This window comes from Phyllostomus hastatus, unplaced genomic scaffold, assembly GCF_019186645.2.
Source record: "Phyllostomus hastatus isolate PE091 unplaced genomic scaffold, TTU_PhHast_1.1 phas_scaffold_12, whole genome shotgun sequence".
Lineage (NCBI taxonomy): Eukaryota > Metazoa > Chordata > Mammalia > Chiroptera > Phyllostomidae > Phyllostomus > Phyllostomus hastatus.
The window spans coordinates 16589448-16603481 of NW_025334007.1; the positions used below are offsets into that span (position 1 = coordinate 16589448).

At 44.0% G+C, this 14034-nt stretch overlaps 1 protein-coding gene across 2 annotated transcripts in view; it reads right to left on the reverse strand.

Annotated features, from left to right (window-relative positions):
* The window catches only part of EGFL6 (EGF like domain multiple 6), a 52591-nt gene extending 38828 nt beyond the window's left edge, over positions 1–13763 (reverse strand). For both annotated transcript variants that reach the window (XM_045856083.1, XM_045856082.1), the window contains exon 1: positions 13569–13763. In XM_045856083.1, the coding sequence (XP_045712039.1) occupies positions 13569–13648 (80 nt within the window). In that variant the 5' untranslated portion in view covers positions 13649–13763. The remainder of the gene's footprint in view (positions 1–13568) is intronic.
* Between the last annotated feature and the right edge of the window lie 271 nt (positions 13764–14034).

Sequence of the window (14034 nt, forward strand, 5' to 3'; positions counted from 1 at the left end):
CAGTTTTCACTGTAAGGGATAAGGAGAGATTGTCATAGAATTTCATATTAATGAACGTGACTTTAGATAGCATCCAATGCTAACCTATGATTTTACAAACGAAGAAACCAGGGTCAGGAAAGACTGTTGACTTTGCATTGGTATTAGAAGTCAGAGGGGAATACACTTCACCAAACTATTGGCGGGGGGCAGAATTTGCCACCCCAAAATATGCCTCTTTGCACAGCAGACACAAAAGAAACCCCCCAAACCCAGTATGGTACCCTTTTATAAGACAAATTTACAAGGGAAGTCTCCATTTGTAAGCGTGTCTCCCTCTCTGTACCAGGAAGAGAAGGATGGCGCTAAATCTCTAGAAACTGTATCCATGGAGAAGTCAGACTTAAATTTGCATAACACCTTACCCTTGTTTACTGTGCTTTACCTAGGCTCCCTAACTGGCCTTATACCCCTTCCCCCACCCACAACAACTTCTTTTGCCTTTAAAGGGTATAGATGATATTTAAGGGGGTGGCTTGGGCCATTTCAGGAGTTAGTTTCCCTGGGTCTCTCCCATGTACACAGGAGGTATCCATGCTTTTAAACCTCTGTTTGATTTCCCCCTCTTAATCTATGGTGGGGGGTCCCAGCCAAGAACCTACAAGGGTTCAGGGAAAATTATTTTTCCTGCTCTACACTATTCATCCATCCATCTAGCCAATTAGCCACCCAAAATTTATTAGGTGTTGGGCACTGTACTAAGCACTGCGAATCTAGAGGTATAGGAGAACAGCCTCTTTCTGCAAAGAATTTGTAGTGTAGGGATGAAGATGGGCACATAAGTGGATTAATTACACTCCACCATGATGAATCCTGCCAAAGGAGTAAATTCACAGGAGCTAGGGGAAGATTACGGAGTTGTTAGGTTGAGGTGAGGTTAGGGTGGGTGAGGGTGAGTTAGGGTATGTGGCGAAATGGTTGTAATCAATAAGGGCTACAAGGATTATCAAGGAGATAGTAAGACAAACCTCCAATGGATTTATGGTTAGGAGTGGCAGGGACCAACTCAATCCAACCTAGAGACTAATTTCACCTTCTGGTGACCCCCTAGTCTCGTGATCTCATTGTAATATATTAGCATGCTAAACGACACACTAGAGCCACTGTGATTGGAAACAGAAAGCCTATATAACGACACAACACGGCCACCAGGACTCTTGCCAGAAATCTCCACCCCTTTCATGGACAGATCCTGAATATTCCTCCTCGCTCTTTTGAATGTCCTACAACTTGATTAAATGAGTGGTAATAAAAATAGTAAATCGCACTAGGGAGGGGATGCTCTGTCTGTGGAGTAGCCACTCTCCATCTCACTGCTTCACTAGTAAACTCTCTTTCACTTAAACTCTGTGCTGGCGTGTCTTTGAGTTATTTTCTTTCATGAAGCCAAAAAACTACAGTGGCCCAGACTCTTGGGTTCCTGGACCCTTGGAATGCCTGCATCAAAGGGTTTTCTGGAGGAAATTGGGCCTGATATGAATCCTGGTGACTGGTGGAGCTTACCCAGGTGCAAGGGAGGAGTCTGTTTAGTGGGGAAGGTGTTCCAGGCAGAGAAAGCAACTTGTATCAAGGATGGAGGCACTAAGAACATGAGTTGGTGGCCTATCAACTCGAGCATAGAAAGTAGTGTGTCTTTGGACTAGGGGAGTGGGGAGGGGGGTAGAGAGAATAGTAGAATGGAGAAGGAGCAGGGAGATTAGCAGGCACCCGAAAAAAAGACCCGAGTCCATGTGAAACATTTTACCCATCCTGAGAGCTTCGGAGAGTTATGGAGGGATTTAAAGCAGTTGGAAATTTCAAAGATTTGACAAAATACAAACCAGCCTCCGTAGAACTATGGTGAACTTGATAAGCTCTAATAAGATTACCAAAACTGTTCACACGTGAAATCACATGAAAACAAAATGAAATTTGTTGAAATAGGATATTTTTCAAACAGTCTAATTAGAAACTTTTAAAAGAGCCCAGGGTCCCCTGCACGGGTGGCCAAAGCCATTTCATATGTATCAGGCAAAGTCAACGATTGCTGATTATGCAGAATCTGCCCGAGGTTAACTGACAGGAGAAAGTTAGCAGAAGATGAAATTTATACACTGTTTGCACATTACCACAACTCTCCAGAGCCATCCTCTTGCTCGGGTTTTATTGCTTTCACATGTGTGCCTATAGGTGGAAAGGTGAAACTGGGAAATCTGAGGTGTATGAATTTCCCCCAAGTCATCGTTTTTTTTGACATGGTACAACGTATCTCTTGTAAAACTACCCAAAATGTTAATGAGTAACATTTGGCCCATCAAAAACTTGTTAATACAGTAAGATTTCTCACCCACTGTAAGGAATTCCTTGCCTGGTCACAAAGGCATCTTAGGATTCAAACTTTGTGAGATGACATCAGAAAACTGTCCTTGATTCCAGTCTCAGTCTCATTTGTTTAAAACATGAAAACAATAGTTAAGCATCAACTCATGATTAGGAACTCTGAAATGGATTCTGATGTTTAGGCAACTGTATAAACCAGCAAACACTGGCTCAGCCTCCAGCTGCTCTGTAGATGCAGCAACACGCTCTGTGCATATTTCCTAGAGACGACTAAGCAGCTTCAAACAACATCGAAGGGAAAACCGTCCGAGAACCATGGGAGTCCATAAATGAGCAACCTGCCTTTTAAATCATGGGTGTGCCCTCTGTGTATTCACCTAGTTTGGAGACAGAGCTTCAAAGGGACAGCTACCAGTGGGATCTTACTGGTTTGATCACCAGGTCACCAGGTTCTGCATCTGGTCATGCAAATGGAAAACTAGTTTAAAGGAGGGAATTCCCTACTGGACAGAATTGCTAATAATTACTTGCTGATTTATAGATGCCAGAGGAAACTGATTTATTATACCAAGAATCCAACTCTGCAGCCTACGCTTGCCAGTTTTTTTTAATGCACATGTGCAGCTATTTAAACTTATGAATAAAAAGAAAATTAATTATGAGACTTTTTGTTTAAATTGAAACGATATTATTGAGGGGAAGAAAGGAATGCAGCATCGGCAAGCATGACATTGACAATAGCAGGGCACACTATCTTATAAAATCTCTTTAAAACGTGCTAAAAAAAGCTTTAACTTTTAGTTTCTACATAGTTCTCACATGCCATTCCATGTTGATATTAGCGAATGCTTCAAATTGTTTTTCCCAGCAGCCTCGTCTGCCTTTGCTCCAGTACCATGCCCACTCATAAACGTTCCCACCACTAATTCAATAATTATTTTACTTGAATATCTAGTTGTGAGTATTCTGGATCGGGGCCATAAACTATTCGGTTAAACTATGTGAAACTGTCATTTTTTAAAGTTAAAAATGGCCAAAATATCTTTAATTTCATACGTCGTTGTAATTTAACAGTCATGGAAAAGAAGGTTAAGTGCTCTTGGGCACAAAGCTACACCCTACTTCCCAGGCAGCCTGCCAGTTAGTTGGGGTCACATGACTGGCATTGGCCAATGGAATGTGAATAAAGCACCTGCAAGCCAGCTTACAATGCCTCCCAAGAGATCCTTTCCATCAACCCGTTGACTAAAGAGGACTCTGTGGATCTGGAGGAAGATGGTGCCTCACAAGATGGATGGAGCCTGGCCTTGTGTGAAGGCACGCAGTCCTCTTTGAAACATGCCTTGGACTTAGAGGTAGGCAAAGAAGGAAACTAACTGTGTTCAGCCACTGCACTTTTCAGATGGTTTGATGCACAAGTTTGCCTACCATGATCAACACAGTAGTATTGGAAGAACCATTTCTTTTTATTTATTGAAGAAGATACAAGAAACATTATACATAGGGCAATGACATCTCAGTCCCCTTCAAAGGAGGCACCTTGGGACCTCACGCAGTTCTTGAATTTCATGCCAAGACCCTGTGTCAAAATCTTGGACACAGTAGTTTTTGGAATCCCCGGATTAGCCTCTAGTTCTCGCACTGTCAGTAGTTGATCTTCATTGATTGCCGCCCGTACACGTTCAACATTCTTAGGTGATCTGCTTGTTGCAGGCCGTTCAGAATGGGGATCGCTTTCAACATATTCTTAACCATCTTTGAAGCATTTGTGCCACACTTTTATTTGCGCTACACTCATTACATCATCCCCGAAAGCCTTGTGAATCATCCAAGTAGTTTCCACAGAGGAATGCTCAAGCTTAACTCAAAATTGGATGCAGATTTGTTGCTCTCACTCAGTCATTTTGAATGCACACATGCTCACTCAATGGCATCTACCACCCTCACTGACTAGTACAGTGAAGTCATCATTGTTCATGCATGCACATTGCAGTTCACTCTACTTGACCGCCAGGTCATACAAACCATTCTCATTATATTAACAATGGTGGACTTTTTCCGGACAGACCTCATATAACATTGGAGCAGTGCATTCTGGGATTATTAAAGAAACATGACTAACATCAGAATTTAACAGATGTCTGAGTATAAGGAGCTTTTATGTATTTGGCTGGATTGACCCAACCCCATGGAACCTGATAAGCCTGGAGTCATCACTTAAAAGGAGTTTGTGAACCTAGAAAATGACCCCACCAACACCCTCTGCCGTCTACCACCTTGGGAGGTCTGGCTGGGCTGGCCAGCTCCTCTCTCTTACTCTCTGTCTGTCTCTGATCTATCTTCTTAAACAATGTTTGGCACAGAGATGGCCTAGGGAACCTGGACCTAGGGCAGGGAAGTATTAACCGTAGGTGAGCAAGTCTCTGCAGAGAGGAGGCCCTGAGCTGTGGGAGTCTGAGCAAAATGCTGAATTGCCAGATTTCTTCTAATGCACTGTACAGCTTGCTGTCTACATTGATCAAATTAATCAGAAAATCACTGTCTCCACAGCTGAAGTTAATTTTAAAACATTCCAGGGGTTGTGTAAGTAGTATAGTATTTCTTCTTGGGATTCCTTATTGTCTGCAAAAATATACCGTGCCAGAATTCTCTGTATGCTTATGGTTCCAGGAAACTTCATGATACTCTCCAAGACAAATTGAAAGTTAAAACTTCTTTTACTGATGTCTAAATCTTTTAAAATATTGCCAAGCAAATAAAATACTTTTTTTTTCTAAATAAGGCTAACAAGGTTCAACCATGATGGGTTTTTTTATTGTTGTTGTCTTTGATTTTTGTTTTCTTTTGTTCATAGGCCCCAGTATGGGAAGCCCATTGTACCTAACGAGTTAAGATTAATTCTGGGTTCTCATCCATGTTCAAGGTACATAGTCCAAGTGCAACAGGCCCAGGGATACCCCAATGCATCTCACCTTCCCAAACATATAGGCTATCAAGCTCTCTGGTCCACAGTGTGTACTGAGGCATCTTCAAATTCCCCATGCCATGAGTGGTAGGACAAAACTCGGAACTTTTCATTGCTTCCTCTATTTCTCTCATTTATCTTCCAAGCTCAGGAGTTACGTGGAAATTGGGGAAGAGGAGAGTGTTAGTTTGTGCTCCCCCAGAAGCAGGCCAGGAGACAAGGATTTGAATGCAAGTGGTTTATTAATGAAGTAAAGGGAAGATGGATAGAGGAGTGGGGTATTGAGAAGGGAGGGAGGGTAGTCCAAAAAAAAAGTGTTATCAAGACTGCTACATTTATTTTCCATCACATTCATCCACTCATAGTGAACATGGGGGAGAACGACATAGAATGGAGTTTGAGAAGTGGGAAAAGGCTAGATCAAGCAGGCCCTTTCACACCACATTAAATAGAATGGATTTTATTCTTTATTCAATGGAAAGTCACTGAAAGGTTTTACGGAAAGGGCTGACATGATCTGATTTAAATTTTGAGAGCAACACTTTTGGCTGTAGACTGAAGAAAGCAAAAGAAGCAGCAAATGGAAGCTATTGTGAGGGTCTGACAATGGTAATGTGGCTGGGTGGTGGAGGCAGAAGGAAAGGGAGATGGACTTGAGACGTGGTGGGTAATAGGACTTAGTGCCATGTTGAATACAGGTGGGGAGGAAGAGCAAGTTGTCAAGAATGATGCCCAGGTTTCTGGCTTGAGTCAGTTTGGGTGCAGTTTGTTCTGGGATAGGGAGAAGGGGTGAGGTGGGGGCCAGCACAGGTTCCAGAGAGCTGATCAAGAATTCAGTTTTAGATGTCCTAAACTCAGTGAAAGCCTGGGGCATGAGATTCCTGGTTTGCATAATCTGCATATAGATGTATTGAAAGCACTAGGACTGGAGAGGATACAGATAAAGGAGAAAACAGGGTCAGAGACTGATCTCTGGAAATGGAGGCTGGGACAAGAGGTTGGGAAGCAGTAGCCAGTGTGGGAGCAGGAAACCCAGAGTGTGTGGTGTGTTGGTTTTAAAATATGCCCACAAAAATAAAGCTTAGTTCCCCTCCCCTTATGTGGGACTGTACTTAGTGCCTGGCTTCTGACAAAGAGAACACAGTGGGAATGATGGAGGGTAACTGCTGAGATTAGAACATAGGAGGCATTGCTATGAGGGAAGTCACCTGACATGCCATGAGGACACTCAAACGGCCCTGTAGATGAGAACCTGAGGCCTCCTGTCCACAGCCAGGTGAATGCATCATTTTCAAAGCAGATTCTCCAGCTAGAGTCCAGGCAACAGCTGGAATGCAGCCTAGTGAAAACCCCTAGCCCAATGCAGCTCAAATGCTCCTGAATTCCTCCTGCCTCACAGAAACTGCGTGAAGTAATACATATTGTTTGAAGCCACTGAGTTTTGGGGTATTTTGTTAAATAGCAATAGATAACTAATATATATGGTGCCCAGAAACCCAGCAAAAAGAATACTTGAAGAGCAAGTCAATGATCTTTGTAAGGATATTTGCAGCTATGGTACCTTGATTTAAATTTCTTTTATGTGCCCTGGCTGGTGTAGCTCAGTGGATTGAGCGTGGGCTGTGAACCAAAGTGTCACAGGTTCGATTCCCAGTCAGGGTACATACCTGGGTTGCAGGCCATGACCCCCAGTAACCGCACATTGATGTTTCTCTTTCTCTATCTCCCTCTCTTCCCTCTCTAAAAATAAATAAGTAAAATTTTGAAAAAAAATTCTTTTATGCATTGATATGAGAGAGAGAGGGAGAGAAAGAGAAAGGAAGGAAGAGAGGGAGAGAAAGAGAAAGAAAGGAAGAGAGAGAGAGAAACAAACATCAATTTGTTGTTCCACTTATTTCTGCATTCATTGGGTGCTTCTTTTATGTGCCCTGACCAGGGATGGAACCCACAACCTTGGTGCATCAGGGGATGAGCCTCTAACCAACTGAGCTACCTGGCCAGGGTGGTCCTTTGATTTTTAAGTTTGCATTTCTATTCATCAAATCTGAGATGCCATGGATTATAGGCACACTATGATTATGTACATTAAGAAAGAAAAATGTCGACAATTAAACTAAACCATGATTCATTGCCTTAATGATAATTCTGTGCAGTTGTGTGATGAGCATGAATGGGTCATGATCTTCAAAGAACACAGAGCCTGCAATGCCCTGCTTTGTTTTCTACTGCTCTCAGAACAAAGTCCAAACTCCTTGGCTTGACATATGGGGCTCCTCACAGCCTGGTTGCAGCCTGCCTTCTCGACCACTTGAAAGCCACTGGGCTCATGACCCCAGATGCTGGCCAATTCTCTCTGTATTTTGGGCCAAAGCCTTCTATTTACATTCCTTTTGCAGATATGTATCTATTCACCCAGCCGTCCACTTATTCCTATGCAATCCCTACTACTAACTAAGCACTGGAATACTTTCCGTCTCTCCCATCTTATATTATTAGGTGCACTCACATTCTGAGGCTCATATCTTCCTGTCTCCTAAAATTCCTCAACAGGGTTAAATGACACTGGTAACCTTTTTAAAATTCTCACCCAAGGATATGTTTTTATTAATGAGAGAGAGAGAGAGAGAGAGAGAGGGAGAGAGAGAGGGAGAGAGGGAGAGGGAGAGAAATAATGATCAGTTGCCTCCCATAGGCACCCTGACTGGGGAATCGAACCTTTTGGTGTATGGGACAATGTTTTACCCAACTAAGCCATCTGGCCAGGGTGGTAGCTTGTTTTTATAACTTCTTTCCCTGCTCTGTCCCACTTCCCGTCTTCCCTATTAGAACTTCCTGGGGTGGAGGTGCCTCCCAAAGAAACCATTCACACTCAAATCCTGGTCTGAGTCTGCTCCTGAGAGAATGTAAACTTAGAGGAAGGTGGTGGTGTTGGGAGGGGCGAGCATCAGGATTTCCCACTTAGTCTCCACTCTCCCTTGATTGTGCTGGGCAGAGTCCACGTAAGAGAATCACTGGTGATAATGTGTATGAAAGCACTTTGCAACAATGTCAGCTTTCATACGTTCATTTTGGGGGCAAATACATTTGGAATACAGGCTCACCTCAGAGATATTGTGGGTTCAATTCCAGACCACCACAATGAAGTGAATATCATGATAAAGAGAATAACCTGAATTGTTTGGTTTCCCAGTGCATATAGGTTATGTTTACACTCTACTGTAGCCTACTAAGTGTGTAATAGCATTATGTCTAAAAAAGCAATGTACACACCGTAATTAAAAAATATGTTATTGCTTAAATATGCCAACCATCATCAGACCCTTTAGCAACTCATAACCTTATTGCTGGTGGAGGTCTTGCCTCTTGACAATGAAAATGCAATATCTGCAAAATGCAATAAAGTGGAACAATAAAATGAGATGTACCTATAGTGGAAGGTCCCTGTTCTTAGAGCAGAAGACCAAACCAAATGCAGTTTGGGGAAATCATTGAATTTCAAGTTTTTCCTTTCCATTGACTGGCAAATAGACTCAATACCTATTTCTGAGGGTTGGTGAGAGAATTGATTGAAATCACAGTGAAAAGTGTTGACACATAGTAGGGTCTCAAAAATATTTGTTGAATGCCAATCTGACTTATGAAGACTAGAAAATATACTTATTCTCAATTTATGTTTACATAACCTTGGTTTATACACATAAATCACATATAAGTAGGACTTGAATACCTTCCAAGCCAATGAAACAACTGAAAGAAGGTTGCTCGGAAATAATTTCTATGTTGTAATTGGACATTTCATGGTCACTATTTCCTAGAAACACTCAGCTCTTCAGTGTTGACTTTATTCCCACAAGTTCTGGTTTTAAGAATAAATAAATGGCATGCCAACTATTTACAAATCACTAAAATCATGTTTAAAAATAAGATCTAGTCCATAAATCTAAAACAAAAGACTCATGGCTCAGGCTTCCTGTGGAAGGTTGAATAATGCCCTCCCCTCGAAGATGTCCGTGTCCTAATCTCTGGAACCTGTGAATGTCACCTTACACGGCACAAGGGACCTTGCAAATGTGGTCAAATTAAGGGTTCTGAGATGGGAAAATCATCCTGGATTAGCTGGGTGGGCCTGGTATAATCAGAAGGGTTCTTCTCCAAGGGAGAAAGGTGACTGCGAGTCAGAGAAAAGGCCATTTGATGAAGGAAGGAGATTGGAGTGATGCGGTTACAAGCCAAAAGACTGTTGGAAACCTTTAAAAGCTATAAGAGACAAGGAACCCATTCTTCGCTGGAGTGCCCAGAAGAAATGAGCCCTGCCAATACCTAAATTTTAGCTTCATAAGACTCAGTTTGGAATTCTGACCTCCAGAACTGCAAGCTAATAAATTCGTGTTATTTTGAGCCACTAAATTTCTGGTAAATTGTTACAATGGCACTTCCTTAATGGCTCTGACAAGAACCAATTCTCCATTCAGGGTGTGGTTTGCAGAAAGTAAACCATGAGTGCAAACCCTCTGCACAAACCCAGTCATTCCTTTACCTCTCACGTTATTTGTACTTGAATTCCATAGAGAAAAAACATATAGCACAAAGATATTTTAAGTAGGGACTTGCTCCAAACTTGAGTCTCACCGATAGCAAAATTAATGTTTACCTTATATGCCCAAGGCTAAAAGATGCCAGATTTAGGATCTAGAGTTCAGATCAATAAATGTTCTGTACTGACACTTTCCAATAGAAATGTAACAGCCACATATAGCATTTAAAATTTCCTAGGAGCCACATTTTTAAAAATATAAAAGGGGTGAAATAAATTTTAGTAAGATATTTTATCTATTATCTACATTATCATTTCAACAGGTACTGAAATAAATGATTAGCAAAGCAGAGAAATGTGGGACAAAACGGAATTATAGGAAAAGCAAGGAACAATGAGAGTGAATGGGATTGTGGAGAAAGTAGAGAACTATGAAAGGGAATGGGATTATAAGAATGGAGAATTATGGGTGATGGTGGGATTCAGCGAGAAGCAGGGAACTATGGGAAAGAATGGGATTATGGGAGAGAATGGAGATTTGTGGGAGTATAAAATTGTGAGAGAAAATGGGATTATGGGAAAATCAGGTAATTATGGGAAAGAATGGAGACTTATGGGAGAAGCAGGAAATTATGGGAGAATGGAATTATAGGAGTAGCACAATATTTGAGAGAATGGAATTATGGGAGAAGTACAAAACTGGTGTTATGGGAGAAACAGGGAACTATGGGAGAGAATGGGATTACGGGAAAAGTAGAAATCTATGTGAGGGAATGGGATTATTGGGGTAAATAGGGAATTAATTATGGTAGAGAATAAGATTATGAGAGCATGAAGAATTGTGGAGGAGCAGAGAACTATGGGTGAGAATGGGATTATGGGAGAAAATGGGATCATAAGAGCAGAGAACTATGGGAGAAAATGGAATTATGGGAGAATGGCATTATGGGAGAGAATGGAATTATGGGAGAAGTGGAGAATAACGGGACAGAATGATATTATGGGAGATGCAGAGAATTATAGGAGGGAATGAGATTATGGGAGAAGCAGAGATATGTGGGAGGAAATGGGATTGTGAGAGTGAATGGAGAATTGTGGGAGACGCAGGGAATTATGAGAATGAGATTATGGAATAAGCAGAGGACTAGGGAGAGAATGGAATTATGGAAGAGAATGGGATTGTGGGACAAGCAGGGAACTATTGGAGAAAATGGGGTTATGGGAGAGAATGGGATTTTCGTAGCAGCAGGGTACTATAGGAGAGAATGGAATTATGGGAAAAAATGGAGAACTGTAGTAGCAGCAGGGGAATATGGGAGAGCTAGGAATAGACAAAGCAGGTCTAGAGCACCTAAATTGCCCCAATGCCCAAGGAACATATATGTCTGGAGTTCAAGCCAAATATTGATGCTTAAGACCACAGAAGTGCATGCTGTTAATGATGTATTTATTTGATGAGTGTTGATTGTCTACTATGTGCTAAGCACCATTTAAGAGGCATATCATTTTCTTGGTCTCTAAAATTATGGTGAAGTTTTTCAATTAAAAAAACCCCTGGTAATTATATTAAAAATCTCTCTATAGCAGGGGCAATCTTTGCTATAAGTTGTGAAACCTCAGCAAATACTCAGTAGACATACTTTTCTGCAGCCAACGCCTAGCCTTTTCCATGAGCATGTCCCCATAACTGGGAGTCAGGAGTTGATTAAACACAGTTCCTGCCTGTTTCTTGAAGAGCTGACCACTCGAAATCTCCAAGCATGTTGAGGATATAATAAGCACGCTCGCTGGTGAACCTGATCCAGAGTAAAGAAACCACGTTTCACATCTTGAAAACTGTAGGATCCTGATATGGATGCTGCATTTTAACATTCTTGGGTTTACTTGGGAGCTTTTTGGCTTTTCATTTCATTTGGTGGCATTTTGAGAGTGATGCACCTGGAGGTCAGTTTGCTGGTTGCTAAAGAACTAGTAACCTCATCTCCAAAGATGCACTTGGTCTTTTTTTTTTTAATTTATTTTTGGAGAGAGGGGAAGGGAAGGAGAAAGAAAAGGAGGGAGAGAAACATCAATGTGTAGTTGCCTCTCACGTGCCTGCCCTCTGTGGACATAGCTGGCAACCCAGTCACGTGCCCTGACCAGGAATCAAACCGGCAACCCTTTGGTTTGCAGGTGGGCATTCAATCCACTGAGCTACACCAGCCAGAGTTCACCTGGTCTTTCTTAAGTGGGCTTTCTGGCAAGAAAAGAACTGCCCCCTTCCAGGACAATGCAATTATGAGCAAATGACATCTGCTCACATTTTTATCACAAAAAGGACATCGAAACTTGTGACCATACATCCTAAGAATGTGATTTGAGGTTTGTTCTCTTTGAACTCCCAAATCCCTTAATACTCTGGCGGCCTCTTAAGCCATGTTTCCCTCTAAGTCACACGCAGACAGGCTCACCTTAAAGCAGCCTATGTACTGAAGCAAACCTCTCAGCCTGCTGTCCCAGGAACTGTCCACCAAAAGATCTCAATAGCGACATGGTTGTCACTCAGCTAAAGGTGATTCTGCCTCCCACACCCAGGGAACCCGTGACAATATCCGGGGACTTTTTTGGTTGTCCCAACTTGGGGAGATTGCTAGGCATCTAGTGGGTAGAGGCACTACAGATGCTGCTGCTAATATACAGAAGAGCCTCGCACCCCCCCCCATAAGTGTCCATTGCAGTCACAGTGGAGAAGCCCCGCTCTAGTGGACACCTCAGAAAGCGAGATATCACAGCCAGGGAACCACAAACCCTTTTCCAGTGAGTGCTTCTCAAAAGGCTGCCCTAACAATCGGTGCAGAGGAGGGACCCTGGGCCAGTCTGCCTGGGTTTGAATGCTGGAGCCATCAGCTCCTGGTTGTGCCTTCTTGTGCATTTGCCCCTCTCTGTGTGCCTCGGGTTTTCTCCTCTACAACAGGAGGGTGATAATCATAGCACCTTCCACAGAGAGCAGTCATGGGGCTTTCAATGGGTGGATAGTCCAAAAGTGTTTTGTACAGTGCCAGGGAGCACTATGTAAGTGTGTAATGTCTTAAGTGGGTTTGCCGATCTCTGCAAAAACATTTCAGGGCTTAGAAAAGGTTATGGGGAGTAAAGACACATCCTCAGATTCTGAACTGCCACAACAAGAAGAGTGAGTCGATTCCGTCTGACAACGACGTTCTTCCTTTGCAGTTCATCAACCCAAAGCAGAGAGCTGCTGAGTACAGGAACCCCCTTCGCAGTGGCCTCAGCCCACAAAAGGTAAGCGCTTAGTCCTCGTCCTCCGCAGTTTCTTTCCCTCCTTCCCCAGCAAAACTAGTGCCTGACTGTCGGCGCGGTTAGGAGAGAGTGGAAAACACAAAACTGCACAGGCACAAAACCCACCCACTTCCCCACAGACTCTCACACAGCCGCCCCCACGGTAGATGTCTGCAGACCACTGAGCCAGACTGCACCCACCGGGCTGCGCACGGAGTCTTCCTCCTCCTAGAAGCGCCAGACATGGTCAGGTGGGGCGCCATGGATGCAAAGGGAGTTGGAGAGAAGCCCGTGGGCACTCCGGGGTTGGCATCCTTGTTAAATTCCGTCTCAGCACGCACACACCCGCGGGGAGGGCCGAGAGGGACTGTGACAAAGAGTAGGGGTCCCCGTGCGGAGCTTAGGCGCGCTGGGGGGCGACCGCTAGCCACTCACCTGGCCGCGTTCCCTGATCCACCTGCCACCCAGGGGAGCAGCAGCGGGAGCGCAAAGGTCCAGGGCAGCGGCATCTTCATCAGGGGGCCTCCCTCTGCCGCAGTTGCCCGCCACTCCTCCTCCTGCCCCCAGGGAGGGCTCAGGACAGAGCGCAGGGGGGACCTGCGGCTTCTCCTTTCCTCTGCTGCGCTGCTTGTGGCTACCACTCCTCCCCAGCCCGGTCCTGCGGGGGCAGGGAGGGAGGCTGCGGCAGGGGGCGCTCGCGGCCCCTGGAGAGGTGGGGGCGCCCTGGCCGGGCCGCCGCAGCTCCTCTGCGGGTGAAGCAGGGTCGGTGCGCGCGAGGGAGGGCGGGGCGGACCATGCACATCTGGCTGGGACCCGCCTCCTGCACTGCTGTTCACTCATCCTCCGTGTGGTGTTCACCAAGCAACTTACCCCACACTCAGTTCACGTCACTCCAGTCTAT